General features: G+C 39.8%; 2 protein-coding genes across 2 annotated transcripts; both read left to right on the top strand.

Moving 5' to 3' along the window:
* The first annotated feature begins 4,470 nt into the window (after positions 1-4,470).
* Positions 4,471-7,851, top strand: LOC104436694 (heat shock cognate protein 80). Its single transcript, XM_010049543.3, has 3 exons — positions 4,471-4,755; positions 5,533-5,674; positions 5,770-7,851. Exons 1-3 carry the CDS (start codon positions 4,633-4,635, stop codon positions 7,611-7,613), a joined length of 2,109 nt encoding a protein of 702 aa, XP_010047845.2. The 5' UTR covers positions 4,471-4,632; the 3' UTR covers positions 7,614-7,851.
* Positions 7,852-25,551: 17,700 nt separating this feature from the next.
* LOC104436693 (ethylene-responsive transcription factor WIN1) lies at positions 25,552-27,318 on the top strand. Its single transcript, XM_010049541.3, has 2 exons — positions 25,552-25,969; positions 26,315-27,318. The coding sequence occupies exons 1-2, from the start codon at positions 25,884-25,886 to the stop codon at positions 26,913-26,915; spliced, it is 687 nt and encodes a 228-aa protein (XP_010047843.1). The 5' UTR covers positions 25,552-25,883; the 3' UTR covers positions 26,916-27,318.
* Positions 27,319-27,587: the final 269 nt, after the last annotated feature.

Genomic DNA, 27,587 nt, shown 5'->3' with positions numbered 1-27,587 from the left:
GATAATGATTGACTTTGTTCTTGTGTTGATCATAACATTCACGCTATTAAATAATTCCAAACTCAAAATAAGATCATCTTCATGAAGCTAAAATACCTCAAAAGGGAATTTGCACTTCCAATCATCAATGTGTAGTTTCAAGTTACGAGCAATGCCAATGGCCAATACGTCATCCGAATTGAGTGCCTTGAATTGATGTCCGGTTGATTTCACTCAAAGTCCCAAACTCTTCACTACTTCGCTCAACAAGAACATGTCTGGCACAATCATTTCCACCAAGACATGGAGCTTTGTGTTACTAACCTTGGCTTCCATGAAAGACAAACTTATACATGGAGGCTTCTTGAGCAGACTTGAATCTTTGCAAAGTTCTTTATAGTTTCAAGCTACAATTCTCTTTTCTCTTGCTTGGGTTCCTCCTCTCCTATAGCAAGTAATGTTGTGAGCTTGTTCCTCTTTGGGCAGTCTTGCCAAATGGGGACCGTCGCAAATTGGCATCCTTTTTTAACTAGTGATGTTGGTGGTAGTCACCTTACCCTCATTCGTTTTTGTACAATTTATGTGGACCTGCTTGTATTTCATGAAATTTCAATCGCATGGATTAAGTTACTGTACATTGTAAGTCTCTCTTTCTCTCTCCCTCTCCCTCCTCCATGCGCAACGAGAATTCGCCACCCGTTATTGTTAACAAGTATCTTGGATTATTTCTTATATACTTATTTGAGAATATCTTATAATTTTCAATGTACCATCTCCCTCAAGTGAAGTATAATCACTGCATTTAAGTATAAAGTTTCCTTATTAAACATACTTGACAAATGTCCCAAATGAATAAAATTTTAATTATAATATATATGAAATTGTAATTTTGCCATGTAGTAATTAAATAAACACTAATAGATTGCCTCGACCTTTAAGATTTCTAACACGTTGGCCGTGCCACCATTTGTAAGTTTGGTACTATGTGATGCGGTGATGAGTGGCATTGCATCATGAAATTGTTTGTTTGGAAAGAAATTATCAAATTCAAAAGCTCTCTTTAAACATAAAAAAGCTACTACAGCAGAGCTGCTGAGCACCAAAAGATTGTTTCTAGGCAAACAACTTGTAATCGCCGCTTAATTATGCTTCTTTTCAAGTAATGATGGCGCTACTCAATGCCATTCGCATGAAGTAATCCGTAATGATGGTGCTACTAGAAAAGAATTTCTGTTCTTTTGAAGTAATGATACAGGGCTTTCAAGTAATGAAAAGTATATTATATACTAATATTTTAACATAACAGCAACCGCACAAACCCTACTTAAACTAAAACCTGTGTGGGCAGTCCGGGCCAGGGCCCAAGCCTTATGCCTAGGCACGGCCTGAACATCGATTGGGCCTAAAGAAAGGACCAAGCTCGCTCAAGAGATCCTAAATTTATGAATAAGTCTGATCATTTTCTAGGCAGGCTGTCACATCGCTCAACCCATGATCCAGTCTATCATAGTAGATTCTTGATTTGCTACGTATAGTCAAGAGTATTGCTCTCTTGTTGTACAGATCCGAAAGAGGTTAAAACTGACACGATGGGCATGTGAGAACGCCTCTTAGGAATGCTAGATAAGTATAATAGAGATAAGTGATGGACTGTTAGTGTGTATTTTAACAAGTTAATCGTATTTAACACCTAATAACCGGCTGCAGCATCATTTGAAAAAGAATAGTAGATGAAGTATAGGTATACATAAAGATTATGGGAATAAAGGGCACATTTTGTAGAGAAAATTAGCTTTTTTCGTTTGTGTCAACTCATTTCATTGCGACATGAATGGGTAACTCAATAATTCTAGCATTGATAATAGGGTGGGGCGAGTCTTGTCATTATCAGAGATGCCCTGTCCCCGTCCGATTTGACCGTGGGGGCCATACTTGTGTAACTCGTAACAACCCCGGCGGATGTGCGAATTTTTCCACCCCACTTGCCCATTCTACAATAATATCTCAAGTTAAATTTTTTTTTGGTAAGGTATCTCAAGTTAAATTATTCAACAAACATAACTTAATAATTATGGTATGATGTTATTAATTGATGGTTTAATAAGTATCTAAATGCTAAAATGTATTGACTATGAAATGTTGCAAGTCCTATGAAAAGAATAAAAATGAACAATTATATTAAGAAATTACCGTTCTTCTAAAAAGGTGCGACACAAAATAAGTAAAAATGAATTTTAATGGAAGGCATCTATTGATAGCCTATATATATAGAATCCGGTTTTCTCTCCATCCATGGCAAGCAATGAATAAACGTTGTATTTTATCTTCCATCAAATAAAATATATTAGGGAAAAGTATGGGTTAAGAGAGAGAAATCAAATTTTATCATTTTTGCAATTTTCCACAACAAATATTTTCAAGATTTTGCTATGGATAAAGATATGCCTTTATCTTTTTTATTGTAAAAAATCATAAAGATCAAAGATCTCTATTTTGAATTTCTACATTAAAGAATTATGTTATCCATAAAAAAAAAAAATTGCAAGTTGAATGAGTCATTTATGGGCAGAAAAATACAGATTTCGAATTCCTAGATCGGCATAAAGTTTGGTTTAGAAAATTTTCATGACTAATTGATGAGAAAGTGAAAATTTTCAATGTGTAATGTAAGGTATGGACATTATGCGGATTAAATAACTTTTAAGCGTATTTTGTCGTATACTCTGCAGTTTGTACCTATTATGGCGTTATAGCCTAATATTTATCATGGAAGGGGTTTTTTTTCTTTGCCCTTATTGAATATATATATGAAAACATTTCTGAATCTGAGCAAGTCATTAAAAGGTTTAAAGAGAAAATAGATGGGAAAATCAGCCTGGGTGGGAGACCATTTGCTCTCCTATGTATTCCCTCTCTTTCGAGAAAACAAACATGTATATTAAAACATTTCAGAAACTATAAGGCTATTGATCATTTAGAGTATAAAGGTTCGTGGATTCGATGGCTCCACAACTCATCAATTTTGCACTTCTTATACAGCTAGCTTTAGTTTATACAGAAAATTGTTTGAAAAAAATCAAAACATATTAAATATTTATTATTTTAATTTTAATTTTTAATTATTTACCAATTGAGTCAATCTGATAAATTTTAGTCTAAAATTACCAATGTGAATCAGACCATCCTACATGACATGATCTTTATAAAAATTACTAAATTTTTATACTTTTTTTTATTTATTATCCTTTTTTTTTCATTCCAATCCCGGCGAGGGTCAGCCATCCTCAACTTTAGAGGTAATCGATTCTTGGATGGGCAATTCCCACCCTAGAATTAGTAATTTCCCACCAAGGACTGATTTCAAAAAATAAGAACAAGGAATCAAAGACTGGACTAGAGGCTCAGTTTTCGGATAAGTCCATTGAATTGATCTAGTCCGTTCTTTGAATGAGTCTATGGAACCAATAAAAAATGTCCCCATTTTGAAAGAGATATAAGACTCGAGAGCAAGCAACGAGGTCGGAGATGACCAAGATCGAGTGTGATAGAGGGAGAGACAAGGTCAAAGGCAATTAAGGGCAACAATGAGAGAGGGAGGTGAGGCCGCAAGATGAGTAAAGCAAGAGACAAAGAGAAACCAGTGGAGTTTGTCGTAATAGCCACCCTTCTCATGTGAGAAGAATGAGGTGGAAGGTTCAAATTTCTATATTTTCAAAGAGGCTAGAGTGATAATGATTTAGTTTTAAATGTGATTTACTTTCATATGCCCGAAAAACTATACAAAAGTTTGAGAGTAAAAATTAAAGTAAAAGTAGAGTATAATCGACAAGAAAGAGAGAGAGAGAGAACTAGGGTTTTGATATGAAAAATAAAAACTTAACAATTAAAAAATATATATTTATATATGTATCGATTTAGTTTAAGTGAGTAGGTGGATAGTTCTACACCTAGAATGAAGGTCCAATTTTTTATGTACAAATTGGCTCCTTCTTTTTGCATAGGTATTCCATTGAGAACTAAATGCGAGCTCATGCTTGATTTCTTTTGAATATTTTATATGCTTTTTCTTTTAGAATTTGGTTTCAAGCAATTTTCGATTCTTTTACATATTTTTACTCAGTTTGGTTAATGAGAGTCGATTGATAACTTTCGTTAAACTTGATAGAAAAAAAAATTCAAAATTATATATAAGAAATGGTTCATGTTAATCCAACGTTTACATTAGTGATTTCATATCAAAATTGATCAGATAAACTCAATTAAAATATTTTCAAAAGATTTAGAATTAATAGACAAAATTAAAAAAAAAAAATTAAATTAAAAATCGTAAAATCACGAGGGACCCAAACATGGAAAACACGCAAGTGCGGTGGTCAAAAGCGTAAAATCCCGCCCCCTCTTTAATTGGACGCGCTTAACTCGGGGTGACGAAAGCACGACAGAAGAATCTAGAACCCTAACCGAAGCTCCTCCACTATATAATCTCCCTTCTCACTGCCCCCCTCCGCACTCTCGAGATCCCAAAAACCCTAGTGCACCTCCAGTCCCTTCCTCCCTCCCGCTCCTCCTTTCCGATCTGCGAATCCCCTTGCTCCTCGCGTCCCGTCGGCGGCGAAGAATCCGGCGAAGAGAGGTTGTGGCGGCGGCGGCGAGATGGCGGAGACGGAGACGTTCGCTTTCCAGGCCGAGATCAACCAGCTCCTCAGCCTGATCATCAACACCTTCTACAGCAACAAGGAGATCTTCCTCCGCGAGCTCGTCAGCAACGCTTCGGATGTGAGTTTTCCATTTCTTTTTTTTCTTTTTTTTTTTCATTTCCTTTTCTCGGATCGCGTCCTGTTGCCTGTTCTTTGAGTCCTGCGAGAGATCGCGTCGTTTGTGTTTGTGTTCTGGATGGAGGTTGCTTTCGTTTTCTGGATTTAGCTTTTGTTGTTGCGTGCGATTACGTTTTAGGCAGCTGAAGTGTTGCGCGAGATCTTCGGCGGGGATGTGGTTTTTTGTGATGTTGGTGGTGAATGTGAGCATGTGCCGTTGACTGTGTAGCAAGCTACGATACGATTCGCAGTAAATTTCGTTCGGTGATGTGATTAGGGTTTTGTAATTGTAGCATGTAAAAAACTTCACACGCCCTATTGAACTTGTTGCTGCTCATTATTGCGGTACCTCTTAGGTCGTTGGTTCGGTAAGCTTTTAGTCCGAACATAATTCAGAAGTTTTGATATGAGAAGAAGAGTAAGTACTGAGAATTTGTAGTGCGAACATTATTTAAAAGTGTTAATATGAGAAGAAGAGTAACTGATGAGAATTCCTTTACTTGTTCAATCGACACTCTTGCTAACATGACTGTAGTGATTCATTGAACTGAACGTTGTCTTGACCTGCATTATATGTAAAGATGACTGATCGTCCAAACCTGTTGATTTATTATATTCAATTTATGTTATATCTCAAAAGTCTGTAGTGGGGCCAGCTGAATGTGGTATAAGTGGAATCCTGGCTCATCTATTTCTCTGTCTATTTCTTGGAACTGAATACAAACTCAAATTTCTTCAGGCTCTTGACAAAATTCGCTTTGAGAGCTTGACTGACAAGACCAAGCTCGATGCTCAACCAGAGCTCTTTATCCACATTATCCCTGACAAAGCGAGCAACTCACTGACCATCATTGATAGTGGGATTGGGATGACCAAAGCAGGTCTGTAAATTGGTGCCTGGCTTTGGGCATATAGTCCTGATTTCACCCTTACCTAATGTATAATTGTTTGCTAACTGTTGAATTTGTTTCTTTAGATTTGGTGAACAATCTTGGTACCATCGCCAGATCAGGAACCAAGGAATTCATGGAAGCACTAGCTGCAGGTGCTGATGTCAGCATGATTGGGCAGTTTGGTGTTGGTTTCTACTCTGCTTACCTTGTTGCTGAAAAGGTGATTGTCACTACTAAGCACAATGATGACGAGCAGTATGTTTGGGAATCCCAAGCCGGTGGATCTTTTACTGTCACCAGGGACACTTCTGGTGAGAATCTTGGCAGGGGAACCAAGATCACTCTTTACCTTAAAGAAGACCAGCTCGAGTACCTTGAGGAGCGGCGTCTGAAGGATCTAATCAAGAAGCACTCTGAGTTCATTAGCTACCCTATTTCCCTCTGGGTTGAGAAGACCACTGAGAAGGAAATTTCTGATGATGAAGATGATGAGGAAGACAAAAAGGATGAGGAAGGAAAGGTTGAGGATGTTGATGAAGATAAAGAGAAGGAAGAGAAGAAAAAGAAGAAGATCAAGGAAGTTTCTCATGAGTGGTCCCTGGTGAACAAGCAGAAGCCCATCTGGATGAGGAAGCCTGAGGAGATCACAAAGGAAGAGTATAGTGCCTTCTACAAGAGCCTGACCAATGACTGGGAGGAGCATTTGGCAGTGAAGCACTTTTCAGTTGAAGGTCAGCTTGAATTCAAGGCAATCCTCTTTGTTCCGAAGAGGGCTCCTTTTGATCTCTTCGACACCCGCAAGAAACCCAACAACATCAAGCTCTATGTTCGCCGCGTCTTTATCATGGACAACTGTGAGGAGATCATTCCTGAGTATCTTAGCTTTGTGAAGGGTATTGTGGACTCTGAGGACCTCCCTCTCAACATTTCCAGAGAAATGCTCCAACAGAATAAGATCCTGAAGGTTATCAGGAAGAATCTTGTCAAGAAGTGTGTTGAGCTCTTCTTTGAGATCGCTGAGAACAAGGAGGACTACAACAAGTTCTATGAGTCATTCTCGAAGAACCTCAAGCTCGGTATTCACGAGGATTCTACAAACAAGGGAAAGCTAGCTGAGTTGCTTCGTTATCACTCCACCAAGAGTGGTGATGAGATGACCAGTCTCAAGGACTATGTGACTAGAATGAAGGAGGGCCAGAGTGACATCTACTACATCACTGGTGAGAGCAAGAAGGCTGTTGAGAACTCCCCATTCTTGGAGAAGCTGAAGAAGAAGGGCTATGAGGTGCTATACATGGTTGATGCCATTGATGAGTATGCTGTTGGCCAGCTCAAGGAATTTGAGGGTAAGAAGCTTGTTTCAGCGACCAAGGAAGGTTTGAAGCTCGATGAGAGTGAGGATGAGAAGAAGAAGGCGGAAGAGCTGAAGGCCAAGTTTGAGGACCTGTGCAAGGTTATCAAGGATGTTTTGGGTGACAGGGTTGAGAAAGTCGTGGTCTCCGATCGTGTGGTCGACTCCCCATGCTGCCTGGTTACTGGCGAGTATGGGTGGACTGCCAATATGGAGAGGATCATGAAGGCACAAGCATTGAGAGATAACAGCATGGCTGGTTACATGTCGAGCAAGAAGACCATGGAAATCAACCCGGAGAACCCCATCATGGACGAGCTCAGGAAGAGGGCAGATGCCGACAAGAACGACAAGTCGGTGAAGGACCTCGTTCTGTTGCTCTTTGAGACTGCACTACTGACCTCTGGCTTCAGCCTCGATGACCCCAACACATTCGGCAGCAGAATCCACAGAATGTTGAAGCTGGGTCTGAGCATTGATGAGGATGCGGGTGAAGGTGATGCAGACATGCCTCCATTGGAGGATGCCGAGGCTGAGGCCGAGGCCGAGGGGAGCAAGATGGAGGAAGTTGACTAAATTCCGCACCGCAACTTCTGGATGTTCCGAACTCTTTTATCATCTCAGGGCTTTTTAGTATTTTGTCAATGGCTTCATCAGAACGCTTAGGTCGATTGATGAAAGCTTTAGATTTTGGGTATTGTCTTATGCGCTCTTTGACTTGTCTCAACCGTTTCTTCTATCAATAGTAGCAACTGCGGCTCTTTTCGTGCACAAAGAGTTCTCTGTCAATCGACCTCGTTTTGCTTTGGGTTTGTGTTTTTACGTGTTGTTTGGATCATGAGAAGGTTCGGCTTAAATGATTATATTCTCTTACTGTGATGAGAAGTGCCGGTCCGACAGGGACATCGGGATTGCCCCTCGGCGAATTGTTAGTCGACTTCGCTTCTCGAATTGACAGGCTTTGCAGCAGACATTGAGGGATCACCACCGGGTCCATCGCATTCTTCGGGATCGGGGAGGATTAAGGATGTCGCGAAACGAAGGATTCTCTCCTTTCCGTACCAATCTCGACATCGTGGTCTTTTGCGTTTGCCTCTTCAAAAATAGTTCGATCCAGCGCGGAGGAACCTCCATGTTGGTCATTCTCTTTGCGACCTCGCACTTCGTGAAACCTTTACACGTTAATGTCCTTACTGAACCGAGAAGGAACTTTTAAGTTCCGGGATCAAATCGGGAATCACGGCAATTTTGGGGATCGAAGTGGCAATTATAGATTTCCTTGTTAGTGTCTTCACTCTACTACTGCTGTCGCCATTGCACATCCCGATCGTATTTTCGTCATCGCTTTTGCACACAACCTAAATTTAAAGAATTTTCTTCTTCTTTTTCGCCGGCTTTGAGAATGTTTAAGTCAAGTTATTGAACCACATCGCGATCTCATGTTGGTGGCATGTGAAGAATTGCAACTAGGATTGTTGGTAACTTAAGGTTTTCCTTGAAGATAATTAGCATAATCATTTCTTACACAGGATGTAAATTTTAATAGTAATAGTTAGATAGCTCGACGCCAGCTATGTTACGATGTTGCTTCAACATAATTACACGTAAGAACTTTGCGATCTAGATATGACACAAAGAAGGGTGTTGAGCCAGAAGCACGTGAAACTAAAATTTGTTGGGCCAAACAATAATCTCCAGACATCAAAGTTGGGACCATCTAACGTGACCCTTGCCACCGACACCTGTTTCTCGTCCCCCATTTAAAATGTTTTTTAAATTAATTATTTTTCATGAGATAAACGAAAGTTTAGTTTAAATTCTTTTCTTTTCTAAGGAACATTGTACCAGAAGGCTTCTAATACAATTTGTTGTATTTCTTTGAATAGTTTGAAGCCTATGTCGACTCGCCGCCATAATGATTGGTACAAATTTGACCTTCCATCATTACTTTTGGTGGGAAGAGGGAGGATGGTAGCTGCTATAAGTGCACAATAAAGACGGGAAAATTACTAAAAAAATCCTAAATTTATTATAATTATGTCGATTCAATTTTAAATTTATTTTTAATTTTTTTAATTATATCAATTCAGTCTATCCAATTAAATTTGGCTGGTTGATGTTCATGTAAATATCGGGTGGCACCACCAAATAATTTTTTTTTTCAAAAATTTTATTATTTTTTTAATCTTTTCTTCTTTTCTTTTTTTGCCTCCCCCCTCCTTCCTCCTTTCGGTCATCGGCCAGAGGGGAAGACCGGTTGTTGGATTTGGCCCCGAGCCACTAGCAAGGCTCACTCTCATCGGATCTGGTGGGGGCTTGCCTCACCAATGGCTAGGTTTACTGTCGCATCTCACGCAACGACGATTGACGGGGTCTTCTATGCCAACACGGTCTTCTTTGCAAAGTTGAACGAGGTCTTAACTAGGGAGTTTGCCTAGTGACACTCTCACTCAAATGACATCCAACCACCGACAAGGCGAGCCCCCGCTAATGGCTTGATGAGCTTGTCCTCATCCAGATCCGACGAGGTCGAGCTCTTCGATCCACTAGCGAGGCTTGCTTTCATCAAATCTAGTGAGGGCTAGCCTTGCCTTGCCCTCGCCCAACGAAGGCGATGCGAGCTCACCATTGGCCTACCGTCTCAATCCGGTGACCAACCCTCTCCTCTAGCCGATTGTCAGAAGGAGGAGGAAGGAAGGGGGAGGAAGGAAAAAACAAGAGAGAGAGAAAAAAAAAAAAAGGAAAAAAAGAAGAAAAAGATAAGAAAAAAATTATTAAAAAATTATTAAAATTATTTGTTGGCATCCATGTCGGTGCCGCGGCCAAATTTGACCAGATAGATTGAATTGATATAATTGCAAAATGTTTATGACTCAACTGATAAAAAAAAATAAGTTTATGATTAAATCGACACAATTAAAATATGTTTAAGACTTTTTCAGTAATTTTCCCCAATTGAAGCCATGTCAACAATTGCTATGGTGGAGTTTGAAGAAGTAATTCTAATAAATGGAGAAGTGAGTTGTGACTTAACTAGGGTTAAGTTGCACATGCTGCACTTGCATCCATTGAAAGATGTACTTGATCAGTGTAGGACAAGGAGATTGCATCATGGGTAGGTAATGTGTGATATCCTCAAAATTCGATCTTATTCAGGATACGATAAGGGGTTTACTTCTATCAATGCGTAATAAATAGAATTAGACTTTGAATTGGTTCAGGAACCATTCAAGAGTATTAAACCTACTGAGAAATGCAATTTAGGATTTCGATATGCACGACTAGAGAACTCAACTATGGATTGACAATTCGACTATAAGGATTGATGAGAGATAATCTCAAACCGTTTCAAACCGATCCATGAATGGTTATAAATCGATTCGATAATAGTATATAATCGGATTGCGGGTGATTTTGCATGATTACTATATTAATTATAAATGACCCTAAACCAATTCCAAATGATCGTGTACTTTGGAACGACCAATTGACCTTTCACAATTACATGACAACCGAAGATCATCCATGAATTGAAAAGACTCAAACGTGGATTGATATCGAATCAATCATGAATCAAACTTGTGAAACCCCTAAAAGATGCTATGAGTCACATTTGATAGATTTCAAACACAAATTCTAATCTGGTTAAGGATATTGGACTTAAGAGGATTAAGTGACCACTATTGGACATCACTTTATCAAATTCCTCAATTATCGGTAAACCGTGAATTATTAGATAAGTGAAATTAGGCTAAAAATTGAAAGCACAATGGGCTACACGCCTGAGTTAGGCCCAAATTGGATGACTCAAGCCCAAACTCCAGCTCTATGTGCGTGAATAGTGTGCGTACTGCTGGACCTTCACTATTTTCCAATTTTGTAGAGCTTTTTGTGCTTTGAATCTCATAAAACTTCATTAATGAAAGGTGTTCAAAACATCTTAATCTACAATATAATTTCATTTTATATCTTTCTAAGATGAAATGTTCCTTCAACAAATTTGTAGAGGACATTATATCTATAACCTATTCTTTTATTGTGGAAAAACTGTTCAGTGCATTTAAAATGGTGACCTATTGGTCTTCTTGATTTTTTATAATTTTTTTCCTTTGGAATCTAAACATGCTTCCTTCAACAAATTTGTAGAGGACATTATATCTATAACATACTAAAATTTCAAAGTGTTTTATGAAGATTTGGATATTAAATCGATTTTTTTCTGCAATCATTGGAACTGTTCAAGAGACTATATTTTGGGTTGCCTTTGGTGATTTTATGTTCTTAATATAAAATGAATTAGGCTTAGATTCCCCCATGAAAAATTTTATTTAAAGTTTTTTCTACAACATATTAAATTTTTATAATTTTTTGAATCCATTTGACAAGGCAATGACATTTATTTCCAAAATTGTTTATGACTATTCTTCACATTAGAAGGAGAGGGCCATACTTTCAAGCTTGAAGGACAAGCTTAGGCAATTGCATGATTGAGATCAACCCTCGCCTCCCAAGTTTGGAGCCATCATTGCAAGATCTTGGCATTTAATACAAGGATAAGTGTTGCAGAAATCCTAAAACTAGTCACCAAAATGCAATTGAGTCCTAAAATTTGCAAAAAGTGCAATTAAGTTCTAAAACTTGTTAAAATGTTTTAATTGAGTCATAAAATCAATGCCATATAATTTCCTAATGGAAAAAGCTGGCGTGGCTTTTTTTAATCGTTTCTCACTCCTTCGTCAGCTTGCACCACATCAGCTTTTTCTGTGAGGAAATTAGACGGCGTCGATTTTAGGACTCGATTAAAATATTTTGACAAGTTTTAAGACTTAATTACACTTTTTACAAGTTTATGACTCAATTGCATTTTCGTGACAAGTTTTAGGACTTCTGCAGCACTTATCCCTTTAATACATACAAGAATGTGAATAGGGCATGAATAGTGCAAAATCTTGGTGAAGTGACCGAAATGCCCTCCCTTTTGACTAAGGACAAAAGGGCAATGAGGGAAAATGGACTTGGAAGGGGCGACAATTGCTTTGGGCGGCAAAGAGGAGAAGTTTGAAGACTAGTCTAGCTTACCCAGCTAGCCAATCCACTAAAGTGCCTAAAATGCAAGGATTTTTCTTCTTCCACAAGCCACCCTCACATCAAAAGAACTCTAGACTTAGTAGGTTGAGGGATATAGAATGGGATGGGCATCTATGGAGATGGGATGTTCCTCTCTATTCTCTCTCTCTCCCCCCACCCTCACCATCGGCCACCCTTCTCTCGCTCACTCTCACTTTCTCTCATTTTCCCTCATTTGCCACCCTCACCATTGGCCACCCTCTCTAGGTTGAGGGATATAGAATGGGATGGGCATATATGGAGATGGGATGTTCCTCTCTATTCTCTTTCTCTCCCCCACCCTTACCATCGGCCACCCTTCTCCCACTCACTCTCACTTTCTCTCATTTTTCCTCATTTGCAACTCTAAAACTCACACATTCTCTCTCTCCTCACCACCAGCCGAACACCACCCCATTGTCAACACTTTGGCAAGCTCGTTCTTTCATTTTTCCTCTTGTTTTACCTCATCGGCGACCACCCTTCGAACCTCGACGTCGGACCGCCCATCGCATTGCCAGACCGCTACCTAGAGCTGATCGACCGGCCTCCTCAAGAGATGTTCAACACTGTGTAGCCCTCACTCATGCACCCTCTCGCTCGTTTCTTCCCCAATCTATTCCCTCGCAAAGCCCTGCAGGTCGTGCCAACATCGAACCACCAGCTGGACCGCCACCAAGCCACGACTGGAGCTGCGACCAGCCACCGTCTAGTTTGCTTGCGCCATGTAGACACACAACAAGCAACCCTCGGCTGTTGTCCAGCCTTGTCGCACCACCCCCGACGCCATACGAAGCTTGTATTAGTTTGTGAGTGGCTTTCTAACCCTTGATTAGGGTTATTGCATTTTGGAAGTAGTTTAGGGTGAAATTAAGGTTAAATGATGATTTGTTGATGTGATAAATGGATGTTGCGTGATAAGTTATTATTGGACTTAGATAGGTTAGTGAACGTTTATCGATAGGTTATCGAGTTTCAAAGCGATAGGTTACCGGATCGTGGATGATAAGCTATTGAGCTTAGGACGATAAGTTATTATGTTGGGATAATATGCTATTATAATATGTGAATAATAATAATATGTAATAGTAAAGGGATAAGTTACATTGTAATGATACATTGTTTCAATGTGCCTCAGTAGGATGGCATATTATTATGTGAGATACGCTTTATATGGAGTACGGATTATACGTTAAACATGTTATATGGATGATGTGTCATGTGATTTAGTGGTTATCTATGTTATTTAAGTTATGTGCCATACGGTTTAGGGGTAAAACATGTTATTTCAATGATGTGCCATGTGGTTTAGTGGTTAAACATGATATTTGGATGATGTGACATGTGGAATAATGGTTAAAAATGATAATTGGAATATGTGCCATGTGAATTAGCGGGTAAATATGATATTTGGATTATGTGCCATGAGTGTGAAGTGAATGGTGCATGTGTGTGATATAAGTAATGCACATGTATGAAATGATGACAATGTATTAAATGTGTTAATTGGAAGTAGTCGTTATGCATAAGATATGTTCATTGTCCATGGTCAACGTGTGAGAACACCCCGAGCCTCCAAGACGAGATATGCGATGGTTTTTGGTCGTGCAAGGAAGCACGTCGGGTGAAGTCTTTCTCTTGAAATCAGTGATATTGAGACAAATCGTTCGCAAACCAAGTCCAGTACTAAATCAAGGCCACTCCTTTTTCCAAGTTAAGTCTGGTACTAGGTCGGTAATCATGTCACAGCAGAGCGATCCTTTCTTGGTCTTGATACAATATTGGAGCATATCATTTTCGATCCAGATTGGACTTATTTTCGATCCAGATTGGACTTAGGCCAGTGCTCAACGTGATGGGCCAAGCCATGGATTTTCATTTCGTGCTCGGCATATTTTATAGATGTATTTTCGATAGATCATGACACACAGTTCACTTGGCACATCATTAACGCATTCATACTTGGCTAATGAGAAAAATAACAATGAGCGTGAGTAGTGATGTACTCGTGTGATCATTTAAAGACCCTTATGTGTTTTACGTGGGGACGATGCCTGATTATGTTTGAATGCCCCCAAGTCAACATGATGCCATTTGCGGATGGATTTCATAATGAAGCTCCTTACAAGACTACCCCCAAGTCAACAAGATGCCATGCTCAATGGGGCGAGATGATACTTGGTTACATCCGATGACTGCGAACCTTCAGATTGGCCTTGGGTCTTGAGCAGCCATAATAATTTGAAAGCATGGTTTCAAGGGTTGCATGGTAGTATGGGATGACATATGATTCTTGAGACGTCACGTGTATAAAGTGCATGAATGTTAAATGTATATGATGAGGATGATACCATAGTCTACACATGTGTAGCATGGATATATATAAGTTACATGACAAAAGTGCATGAATTAACTATCATTTCAGTGACTTATGTGGCGCATGCATGCTTTGATTGATTATGTTTATGAATTGAAAGGCGTGAAAATATCCTGCAAGTCAATGTTTGAGTTAGAAAGACATGGGTAAGTTTGTGAATTTGTATGCATTTGATTAGGACTCGAGAGATTTGAGTTGCTACATGGTGCCTGTAATTATTGTTATTCATGCATGATGATTAAATTGTAAACGTTGTATACTTAATAGAATAATGCACTCACATAATGATTGTTTATACTATAATAGGACACGTGATAGACTATCGCATGTTGAGTGGTCTAACTCCTATTAATAGATAATGCAAAGCGAATGCATTTCTATTGAACTGTTATCAATAGATAACTTGCACGTTTAAGGTGTTTCTGAGGTGAATGGCTTTCCTACGCGAGGTTTAAGAAGTTCACTTGCTGAGTTTTATCTCACTATTGTTGTTTTAAATGTTTTACAGGCCCTAAGCATGTTTGAGCCGTACCACTATGTTCATTTTAGTGTGCCTATGAATCGGGACACCAAGGTGACCTTTTATCTGGTTTCGAGTGCTAACACTAGATATGAGAAGCATGTGACCATGATTTGGGTGGACGAAGGGTTGCTTAACCTAGTGCCCCATAGGTTCGAAGCTTGGTACATTTAGTTTAGAGAGGAACGTTGGGGCCCTCTTTGAGGATTTGATGGACTGTCAGGTGGGGGATCCAGGGGTGCTAGTCGAGGCCACATGGTTAGGGATACCCCCAACGACGATATCATTAACCTTGAAGTGGACCCAAATCCGAAGTTGGACACTGAGCCCAAGCCAGGGCTTTATAACCTAGATGCGAAGGGGATACCACCCCCTTGAAGTTGCCTTGTAGCATAGAGGTGCTATGCCAATCCCGCATCCTTTGGAAGTGCGTGTATGGTTAAACTGCCGAGTGTAATTAGAGTTAACTTGTATTGGCTAATGTATGTGTTTGGGAAAGTGTATGTTGATGCGTTCCTGGCTACCCATGTTTGTTGGTTGGGTGAATTGTTTCTGCTTCCGCATGCGTATATGATCGATAATACGAATGGGTCGGAGACACACCCTAAGATGTCGCAAACGAATAACCTAAGTGAAAAGTGATGGCGTGGGTTGTCGCGAGCCTGGAGCGGGTCGGGGCGTGACATAATAAGTCCGGTAAAATTACCAATTTAGTTTTAGACCTATTATATATATGCCAAATTAATTTTAAACCTTCCAATTTTATCAATTCAGTAATAAATATTTTGTTCATTTGTTAATGTACTATTTTTAACCAATTTTGACTTAAAATTGTTGACATAAATGTCAGTCATTCTACATGGTATGGTCAACATCGACGCCAACCCTCACCAGACTTTGTAGGGAAAAAAGGAAAAAAAATTAGAAACTTTTAAAAAAGACTTACAAAAATTTCCTCCAAGATATTACGGTCATCATTCTTGCATAGGATGTAAATTAGAACAGTAATTGGTAGATAACTCTACATCAGTTATGTTACTATATTGTTTTAATATAATTACACGTGAGAACCTGTGATCCAGATATGATATAAAGGAGGGTGTTGAACCAAAAGCACATAAAATTAGAGTTTCATGGGCTAAATCATAAATCTCCATATATCAAAGTCAAGACCATCGAACGTCGACCGCGCCACTTCGACTTGTCTCTCCTCCCCACCATTTGGATTGCCGCTCGCCAATTGCCATGGCCATCTCCAGCTACTTCTCTCTCTCTCTCTCTCTCTCTCTCTCTCTCCACGCCATTTTAACCAAATCCTTAAATCTCACAACTTTCGCAAAAATAAATAATTTTAAAATATTTTATAAAATATAATCACTTATATCATTTAAAATAATTAGTCAACGGTAAATATTTTCATTATCGATAATAGTATATATCTAAATATTTCCGGAACAATAAAAATATTTTATATATTTATTTTTATAAGTAATGCAAGTGATTTTTTTTTTTTAAAAGAAATCCTTCATTTTCTATGAGATAAATGGAGGCTTAATTACATCCGTTTGTTGGCCTGAACATTAGGTGAAATGCATAACAGTTGTGAATGTCTGAAAAAGTACAATTCAATTCAAAACTACTTCCGGTGCAATCAATTCCTTCTAGCGCCACTATAATTTTGTTGACATGGTTTGAGAAACCGGTGTGGCCTTTTTAAATGAGTTGACTTTGGTCTGATGTGTGGCCGCGTAGAAAAGTCAAAAAAACTCGACAAAAAAAAAGTTGGAGAAAGAAATCCAAAATTCATAATTATGAAGAATTAAAGAGGAGAACCGCGGGTTGGTTCCCCCAGCCAATGCCACACCGACTCTCACCGGACTTGGCAGAAAAAATTGGAAAATGTTCAAAAAAAGACTTACAAAAATTGTCCAAAAACGTCATAACAAACTTGTGTACTGTGAAGGAGGGGTAGGGGCCATATTAGGTTGAGCCGGACTCAAGAAAAATCACATCTGACTAGGCTCGTTATGTAACGTCCTTTTCCAAGTCCATCCATTTAATTTTTGATTTGGGATGGATGGTCGGATATGAGTTATGTGCATGATGCATGGTGCGAAGCATTTCACGTCATGTCGAATTCCTTTTTTCTTTAATGGGAATTCAATGACAAATGACCAAATATTCTCTCTCTCTCTCTCTCTCTTTTTGCTGGCTAAACTAATTCATACAATTGAGCACCCCACAACATCGTGGAAAGATCAACCCTCGGCAAGAATTTTGAGGTTGCTTCGACTCTAACTTGTCATCTCAATGCACTGGTGAAATCTTGAGTCTTTGCCTTGCCTTCTCAAGAAGGATCCAAAACCCTGCGAAGATTTTTCTAGTGGGGAACGTGGATGGTGGGGGCACTGCCCAGGGGGTGGTACCAACTGACAATAAATTTCCGATGCACGTAGAAACCTTCAACGCAGGCCCATGTGGTTTCGATACGAACCCATGAGGAGTTGTTCCTTTCACAATCGTAGCAATCGTAGCGTGTTCAAATGTAAAATTTAATGTGACCCCCACCCCGGCCAGCGACGTGGTTGGACGTCTCCTCCTCGGGGTCTCCTTTTGCCCTCCGCCGTCGCGTGCGGGCGGATGCATGCACTGTCGTCTAGCGAATCGGGAGATCGACACGTTTTCGTTTCGGGATTATGCCACGACTAGGTTCCTCCGGGAAGTGCTCATTAAGCGACTGGTCCAGAGAAAATCTCCACCGTTCTCGACGCCTTGTGAAGCGTACGATAGTCGTACGGTCTGCTTGATCAAATGCCTTACAGCATCCGTCGAAATAAAATTATTCAATTGCCGCGCCGAGCGAGAGACGTGGAATTTGGGAGGCGACGGAGTCGCGAGGCTCGCGAGTTGAAGCCGTGCGCTCGTCCTAGAAGAGTTACTAACGGTCGGTGGAAATCATTGCGTTTTACGGGATACTGGCAGAGCGGTTAATTAAGGAAATCATCACAGCTCTCAGACGAATTAATTGCTCTCGTGGAGCGTACAATCGACGCCTCGAGGGGCGAAAATGTTCTAGAAAGCGGCCCCTTGGGGTAATTGGGCATGGATAAGGTTGTGGTAAACTAGAGTTCGTCGTGCAATTTGTGAAATGATTTTGTCAAAACACGCCGGTCCGATTGACGCGTAACGTGGAATTGCGCTTTCAAAAGTTTAGTCAACATACAAGGGGGCCAAATTTCCATCCTCCCATCTTAAAGAGCCTCCCTAGCCCTGAAAATCATCGATTAAGACTAGACGATAAGCGTTGTCGCGGTCGTATCAAATTAGTCAGGTGATTTAATTAGTCCGCACATGCCTGACCATTGACATATAGCAACCAGTGAAACTTCACCCATCGATGCCCACTTGTCGAGCTAGCATCGAATAGCTCAAGAGACGTGCATCGTCATCACACACCTGAGAGACTAACTGAAATTCGTGGTGCAAGTATTTCCAGTCCAAGACACTTGTTAAGCGGCTAATTAAGGAAATTATTACAATTCTCGATGCACATCAAAAAGCCAAGCTTTTGCCATATGGTATGCATTATCAATGTTGGGAAAAGTATAAAAAAGAAGAAGTTATAAATCTATTGTGTTGGTATCAATTCATTATTAAATATTTTAATTAGAACAATTTAGTTTTAAATATTTTCACATTGATATCAATTCCGTTCATTCATCTAGTTTAGGTCAGAAATTACTCACGTTGATGTTGGTCATTTAACATGGCATCATCAGCTCACCGAATGGATTGAATTGATACCGATGTAAAAATGTTTAGAATTAAATTGGTATAATTGAAATGTTTATGACAAAATTAGTACTTACTCAATAGGTTTATGATTTTTTTAGTACTTTCCTTCGTCAATGCCTTATGAAGGCTTGTTAATAAGATCCTTTTACTTTGGCGGGTGCGTAGGGCGAATTCCAAAATGGGAGTAGGGGTGAGCAGCGGTCTAGGGTCGCCTGGATCGACCCTAGACCGACCCAACCATGTCGATCTCCAGTCAGGTTCCTAAGGGACAGGTCGGTCCTGGTCACGAAATTTCGGGACCAAATCTTGTACGGGTTGAGTCTCGGTCCAAAAGTTTTGGGTCGGTCAACCCTGCCAGACCAACCCTATATATTATATTATATTATATTATTTATAATTTTTTTATATATTCAAACATAAATAAAATGTCTGTTATATTATATTATATTGAGATATTTTATCAATAGCACTAATAGTAATTTCAATTTAAAACTTTTGTTGAGTATTAATTATGTGTCTATTTTGTTTTCAGATATTTAGAAGTTCAAGTGAATTAACAAGATGTGAAGTTATATATTCATGGTTTATATTAAGTATTTTGAACTTTTTATGGTTTAATTGTATTTTACTAATGAATTTCAGCTGTACTTTGCTTTTCAATTTGTGTCAAATAGTAGAAGTTTTTGAAGAGTAGAATAGTACTGCGTCTTGCTACGGTAATTTTTGCTAGTCAAATGGTGTGAAGCTCATTTTTTGGTTGAGTGGACTCTACATGATCAAATGCAAGAAAACGCTTTTGCATATGGTATTATAAATATTAAAGATAGATGATTACAAAAACTTTCCATCTTGTCCATATCTCGATGAGCGGTTAATAGATACGAAATTTCTATTATTGTGTTATCTTAAACTTACTAAATATGTATAGATATTTATAGTTTAGTTGCACAATACAGCATTGTCGATAAATGTGTAATTTGAATTTGTAGGTTTGATTTTTTAGGAAGTATAAAAAATAAGACGAAAAAAATTATCAATCGATTCCGGGTTGACCTTGAAACCGAACCGAACCCATTGGGTGGTCGGTCCTTGTTCAGCGCTCATAGGGTCGGTCCTCGGTTCTAAAAATTGAGGACCATCACTATATGAGTTGGTCCTAGGGTTAGGGGGTGGCTCAACAATCCGGACCATGCTCACCCTTAAATGGGAGTGATGAGATCATCCGGCTCATGAGCTGACGTCATGCCCACGTCAGGGAAGGGGTTACGAAAAGTCAATGGAAAGAAAGCATTGACTTTTTACCTCTTGTGTTAATTGCTGGAAGTGAATAGCGCGGCCTCAAGTGCACTAAAATTCACCGTGCAATTAGTGAAACAATAATGCACAGACGAAACAGAGCGGCCTGCAACTAATGAAATTCGATTAACCAATCCGGAAGTGTTGTCCACGTGATTCACACGTAAGTTCGTACTATGCGCTTTCAAGAATTGTAGTTGATATATTTGGAATCTCTTGTCCGGGTGATAATTATCGAGCCCGGACTGCCACATTGATAATTCATGACACTAATTGATTGAAAAGACTACATTGAATTTTTCTGCAAATATTAAGGGTTAACTCGGCAAAATTGAAAAGTATAAGACAAACTTTGTATCCACACAATAAGTTTATGAACCTCTCGACACCGTCCAATTAAATTGGACCATCGATGCGCACTTTGTCAAACCCGCATTTAGCAACTCAGGAAATTCGTGTGATTGCAAAAAACCTCATCGTGTCCAAAGTCCACACTCAAATTGACACGTGCTTATTTTCTCAAGCGAATTTCCAAGAGACACGTCAGGTTTGTACGACCAAACTAATTCATTTTGAGCCGCACAATTCAAAGGAGGATTACTTCCGATGAACTGGCATGACGCAGCCTCCTAAATTTTCGTCTCTTCAGTTTTCTCTTGGCTTCGTGAATTAATGTAGCAATTAGATCGGTAATTGATCGTTTCATCAAAAACTCTGCCCCCGGTATGAGATTAGAGCTGGAGAGAGACTTCACCGAACAAATGAAGGACTCTCGTTCTCAGACTGATGCAACTACATTTGTCCGGTGACAAGGTACGCATCGCTGCAACGAGAGGCCAGGGCTGGTTCTCGGGTTTGAATTGGCCTTGGTTTCATCACGCACGGCAACTCGATTCGTCCCGTCCGTATCTGGGGAAGCACGGTTGCACGCTCTTTCAGAGATTTCAGGTGACGCTTCGTGGTGATTTTTTTTTTGACTTTTTGAGGTTCGAGGTCTTTCCCATCGTGACTGTTTCGTAGGTTGCTGAACTCTACGGGGCATTGAGGACGGTGGAGGTGATCCGCGGGATCATGAGTTCGGTTCGAGTCGTGACCAAACCACCGTACGACTCGTGTTAAGTTTAGTAGTTCTAATGCATTTCTTGTGAAGAGACACTTTTTGACTGTTAGCATCTCAAGGGGATATGAAAACGTCTCGAGATGGTCGCTAATACTGAATGCCTCTCCCCACCTTTTTCACTCACATGGAAATGATTTTTAAGTCATCGTAATGTTTTCATAATTCATTTTATATAACTTGACGTGATCTTCACATTGATTGAAAACTAGAATGTCACATACAAAATAGCTTATTACTAAAGTAGAACTCAATTCTTCCGTTCAAACAAACATGCTCCCATCCCTTTTATTGTCTTCTTTTTTCACTCGGAAGAATTATCAAAGAAGTCATAAATTTATTGTAATTATGTCAATTCAATCTCAAACTTCTTCTTTTTTGCCAATTGAGTTATAAAAATTTGTAATTATACCAATTCAGTTCACCTGGCAAATTTTAGCTAGTCAATCCTGACGTTAATAATTTTAAAAATATTTTAATATTTTTCAAGTTTTTTAAATGTTTTAATTTTTATTTCATTTTTTATTTTATTCCATTCCTTCTGTCAACCTCACCTGCCCTTGATGAGGTTTCCCCTCATTGAATCTGGTGGGGGCTCGCCTTGCTAGTGGAGCAACAGCGAGGTCGAGCCTTATTGGTTTTCACCTCTGGCCATTTGCCCCAGTTTGACGACCAATTAGAGGAAGAACGAAGAGTAAACAATAAAGAGTAAAAAGGAAAAAGAAAAAAAAATTTAAAAATTGGTAAATAAATTAAATACTATTAAAAATTATTAACATCAGCAGTAATCGTACCGTGGTAGCGCCAATGAGCCAAAGTGTAGTTACTACCTGAGGGAAGATCATGTACAATCGAAGGGGTACGGTGAGCTCACAACGTATTCTAAACGAAGTAAATGTGTGTACGGACTACAGAGGGAGGGGGGGGCACTCAACCGTGCGTCTCGGGAAGACGGCCTCCTTCGACCTTATACGAGGAGAAATTCATGCTTCCATGGCCGACGCCTTAAAAGTCACCCCGGAGTTAATGGGCCCAAATTGAATCTCTCCCTTTCTCTCTCTCTCTCTTGTGAGTTGTAGTGGCGACGGTGGTCTTGCTTCAGGGGCTCGAGGCTCGAGTGAGTTCGTCCTTCTCGGACGGGATCGTACCTCATCCTTGGAGAAATCAATTTGGATGAATCCGTTGAGGTGTGGTTCGTACTCCCCACTATAGCAAGACATAGGAATCCTGCTTTCGGGTGAGCGGGCAGGCCCGAGAGTCACAAGAGCAACACCTTAAGCGTTAGTAATTTGCATTCTGGCCCATGACTAAGTACTACGTGTATAACATCTTTCGCTTGTAATTAAGAGATATAAGAGAGGGGTGTGGTGTGTTGATTATAGTGGAATTTTTGCCGGATCTGTCTTCATTTTAAGGATGAATAAGATAAAAACTTTTATGTCTCGATCTTTCTTTCTGTCTTTTACTCTATGTTTCCTTGTTATTGTGTATCGAATCTTAATAAAATCGTGGGCACTCTCTACTTTCAATGATGCTGGATTTTACTTTAAGACTACGGGTCATTTGGAGCTGACAAAATACCCTCGCTAGAATTATGAGTCAGGCACGATGCATATCGCGTGCAATTTGGTTTCGGTAACAGCGGTGTCAGTCACGGTTGCCAATTGATTCCGATGAGTGGAGTCTAAAATGGCTGGCCTGAAATGGGGAAGTTGTGGGCGCGCTGTTTAGTGAAACGGATACGGAAGGAGTTACAAGACGGGCGAAATCGGCATGGAGAGCCCTTTCATGATGTTGCATAGTGTATAACTCGTTCGAGACATTTTTCGACCTAAAAATCCGTCTTTTCTAATGGGTTCCTGAGGGTCCTCTACTGTTTTTTTAAAAACTATTTATTTGAGCACTTTTTCACATTTTTTTTATGTCTTTGTTTATTTAAGAGTTTTCAGACATAAACTAGGAAAAAGTACCAAAAAAGTCCTAAACATATTGCATTGTATCAATTCAGTCATAAACTTTTCAAATTGATCAATTCAGTTCATCCGGTCAATTTTGGCCTGCCGGCGCTAACGTGGACATCGGCCGGTAACCGAACGGTGATGTGGCAATTTTTTTAATGTTTTGTTATTATTTTTGAATTTTTTTCCTTTTTCTTTTTTTTTCTTTTTCTTTTTCTTTTCTTCCTTCTTCCTCCTTGGACTGTTCTAGCGGTGGCTAGTGAGCTCTTACACCAAAGTCGCTGGCCACCACCAGAACAGTCCAAGGAGGAAGAAGGAAGAAAAGGAAAAAGAAAAAGAAAAGGAAAAAATTCAAAAAAATTCAAAAAAATATTAAAAAAACATTAAAAAAAAATTGCCAAGTCAACGTCCATCACCGGCCAATGTTCATGTCAATGCCGGGAGGCCAAAATTGACCGGATAGACTGAATTGATACCGATATATAAATGTTTAGGATTGAATTGGTCTAATTGCAAAGTTTAGGACTGAATTGGTACTAATGCAATAGATTTAGGATTTTTTGGTATTTTTTCCCATAAACTAGAGCCCCATTGAGATTATGATCATTCCGAGGCTTTCGTATCTCTTGTATATTAGGGTTAAGACACGTGTTGCACGTATTGTTGTACTTAGATGGTCGGAGAGTGGTTATCTAAAATATGTGAGTGTGACGGTAGAGCAAGGTACCTTTAGAAGCATGCAAGTAGTGTCCATTTAGACAGGTTTACCTAGGAAAATGAAAAGGTCAGTCTCCTAACCTTCTGCATTATATAGAGTTTATGCCCTTGATCTTCAAAACCACCAACATAAGCACAAAAAATTGCAGTTCATAACTCACTTGAAATGTTGAAATGTCTTTCATGGAGAATCAGGCGTTTCCATAGGATGTAAATTGGCAAAATTGATAGGATTTAACTATTAAAAAATTTACCGACCAAAAAATACTATTAAAAAATTTCATGTTGACATAGTCAATATTTTGGTGGGTCAACCTTCGTAACCATACACAATAAATAATGCATGACAAATGCCGCCCACCACTTCAGTCTTTACTACCTTTCATTTCTTTTCCAACCCTTAGTAAGGAGGGGTCCCATTCACCATTACAATGTTTAAAGGTCGTTTTGGTGGATTAGATCATGAATTTACGGTCAGAACAGTACAAAAAGGGATTAGAACCTTTTGAGTAACCCACCTTAAAAGCGTTCCTTAGATTTTATCACCAGGTAAGAGGGCAAAGCAAAAACTTGATACCTTTAAACTAGGGAAACCGCTGAAGGGAGCTCAGAACTTCTCCGAAAAATTTACATCAATGAATTAGGAGCTAACTAGGATATCAATTCTCTAATGTGATTTTCTCTAACACAATCCACGTATGCATCTTAACAATTACTTGCGGGTATAAGTTCAATGTTAAGTTTGCTCCACTAATTTAAGCATCAAGAAATCTTTCTCCAGACCGAACTATTAAATTTTCTACCGAGATTAGATGTTACACCATGATACCTTTTGATTGGTGAGATCGCTAAGAGAGACCTCTAGTTTGGCTTGTTAATATATTCAATTAAACTCACTTTCATTCAAAAAATTAATCTTATGAGTTATGAGTTAACTAGGATATAATGACTATTTTATACCACACAAATTCTCCGATGTGAAATTTTTTTAGCGTAATTCACATGTGCATCGTGACATCTTGATTAATGGATTACAAGGTAAGTATCGCCCATAAAATGATTCCTCCAATCGAAGATGTAGAGCAAAGCAATAAAAAATGAATTGTATGGATAGTTATTATCATCGAGTTGGTTGTCGAGAGAGTTTTTTCTTTCTAGTTTTGCCTCGATTACATAGCTAATGTGAATAAACAAATCAACCGCCCTAAATATGACGATTAGGGCACGTGTAGGCATACACTTTTGGCCTGCTTATAAGGGTTTGGCACTAGCTACAAAATATTTGGATTGAGTCACCGATTACTTAATTGATCCGTAGGTATCCGAATGAACCCATCTCGCCAACAACGCAAGAGGATTATAGCTCCAAAAACCTGTCCAGTGACACAAGAATCGCGTATTACCATCGCAAGCAAGTTCAAACTTGCGACCTCACGAAAGAAGAGCATCCATCCGGTACCATTAAAGCCACTTATGGTTACCGACATCTACGTTGAAACGTGAAGAAAAATTACGCGGTATCGTCGTCCTTCTGTCCCAAATCATTCAATCCAATCTATATACATCATCTACAGTGGTTTATAAATGATAAGGGGAGAGGCACAAAGTCCCGTCCCATTTAATGGGTAGGTTTAACAATCTTGTTGTGGAGTCTCGGGAGAGGTAGGGGAGCTGACCCTTCTTGCAGGTTTTGCATTGCAAAAGCTGTGTACTTTGTCTCCCCTTTTAGTTCGCCGACAGATTACTCCTGTTTGGGAGAACACAGAGACCCACAACCCCAACTTTTTCCGAGCTTCCCCCTCTGAGTTCGCTCTCACCTCCCCTCCCTTTATATTCTGCAGTAAGATCCTGCGTTTCATCCTCGTCAACAGTCGGACCGCGACTTAGATTTCTCTTTCTCTCTCTCTCTCTCCGTCGCCGTCTGGACAAAGAAACAAACAAACAAACAAGACGGAACGAGATGAAGACGGTTCAGTCGAAGAAGTTCAGGGGCGTCAGACAGCGTCACTGGGGCTCTTGGGTTTCCGAAATTCGCCATCCTCTGTTGTATGTCTCCTCCTCCTCCTCCACTACCCCGTTCTTGTTCTTGTTCTTGTTCTTCTTCGTCTGCGATGTTGCTTCGTTGCCAAATTTCTGGGTCGGCCTTATTCGCAGACAAGATATCGATGACCCAATATTGAAGCCCCCCTAAGTTTCTTGTGATGTTCTGATTTATAAAATAATTCGCGTCCGACAGTTGCGGACTTGACTTTTACTGCGTATAACGAGTCAATGACAGTCTAAAACCCTAAAAAGGGGAAGTTTCTCAATAGGATCACGAATGTTTATCGTACATCAGTTTCACTTCCCACCATGTGATCTATTCATCATGCAAGTAATCTCAAATTATAGGAAGAGAAGGGTGTGGCTGGGCACGTTCGAGACGGCTGAGGAGGCGGCACGAGCCTACGACCAGGCCGCCATCTTGATGAGTGGCCGCAATGCAAAGACCAACTTCCCGACATCTCAAACCACGAACGGCGACCCCGCCGCTGCCAATTCCTTGTCTTCCTCGAAGCACTTGTCGGAGATCCTCCACGCGAAGCTCAAGAAATGCAGCAAGACGCCGTCGCCATCCCTCACCTGCCTAAGGCTCGACACTGAGAACTCCCACATCGGAGTCTGGCAGAAGGGCGCCGGCCAGCGCTCAGACTCCAACTGGGTCATGACCGTACAGCTCGGCAACAAAAATACCGATTCCATTGGAGAGTCTGGAGACCATCTTCCTCTTCCTCATCCTCCTTCCACTTCTTCTTCTTCTTGTTGCTCATCTTCTTCATCGGTGCCATCACCATTGTTGCCGCCGCAGCCACCGCCTTCAGAGCTGATGGCGAGGGGCACCATGGAAGAAGAAGAGAGGATTGCCTTGCAAATGATTGAAGAGCTCCTGAACAGGAATTCCGCTACCCCTACTTTTGAAAACCCGGAGGAGGAGGATAGTTTTTTTCTCTAGTCCTTTAAAAATGGTAAATCTAATGTGTTCTTATGATATTGTGTATAAAGTATTGCGAGAAGTCGTTATACTTTTGAAAATGACAATTGTGATGTATCGGTGAAGATAGTGCTCGAGATAAATAATGTTTACAGGGACCGAACATGGGGGTAGAGGAACAAATTTAAGGGAGTGCGGGGATGTATTACTAAATATGTAAAATTGTGGGTCCAAAATGTGTGGCTTGTATGCAGGGAAGAAAAAGATTGGATGGTTAACACTTGACAGCATTTCTCATAATTTTGTTTCTTTTTCTGTTCTTTTTAAGAGTGGATAATTTGGGATCCTCCTATTTCCTATGTTGCAGGATGTCATAGAGTACATCTGGTTTACAGGAGGTTATATTAAGATTTCCTTAACTCCAGCAGTTTTTTCTGATTCTTTATCCCATATCGCTTAACAACAGTTTTTATATGTTTTTTACGTGCATATGGTCTTCCTTTATTTATCGGTTTTAGGTTAAACTTCCTAACATGATATAAGAATCTGTAATACCAGCAGCACTGACTGTGTTTCCAATTGGTCGTGCCTATGCCGTGATCAATGTTCACGTGCCGCTATTAATTCGGCTTACTGCATGTACGAGAAGTGTTGAAATATTATCTCACATCACTGATAATTTATTTTATTTGA

This window comes from Eucalyptus grandis, chromosome 3, assembly GCF_016545825.1.
Source record: "Eucalyptus grandis isolate ANBG69807.140 chromosome 3, ASM1654582v1, whole genome shotgun sequence".
Classification (NCBI taxonomy): Eukaryota; Viridiplantae; Streptophyta; class Magnoliopsida; order Myrtales; family Myrtaceae; genus Eucalyptus; species Eucalyptus grandis.
This window is presented reverse-complemented; position numbering and strand designations above follow the sequence as displayed.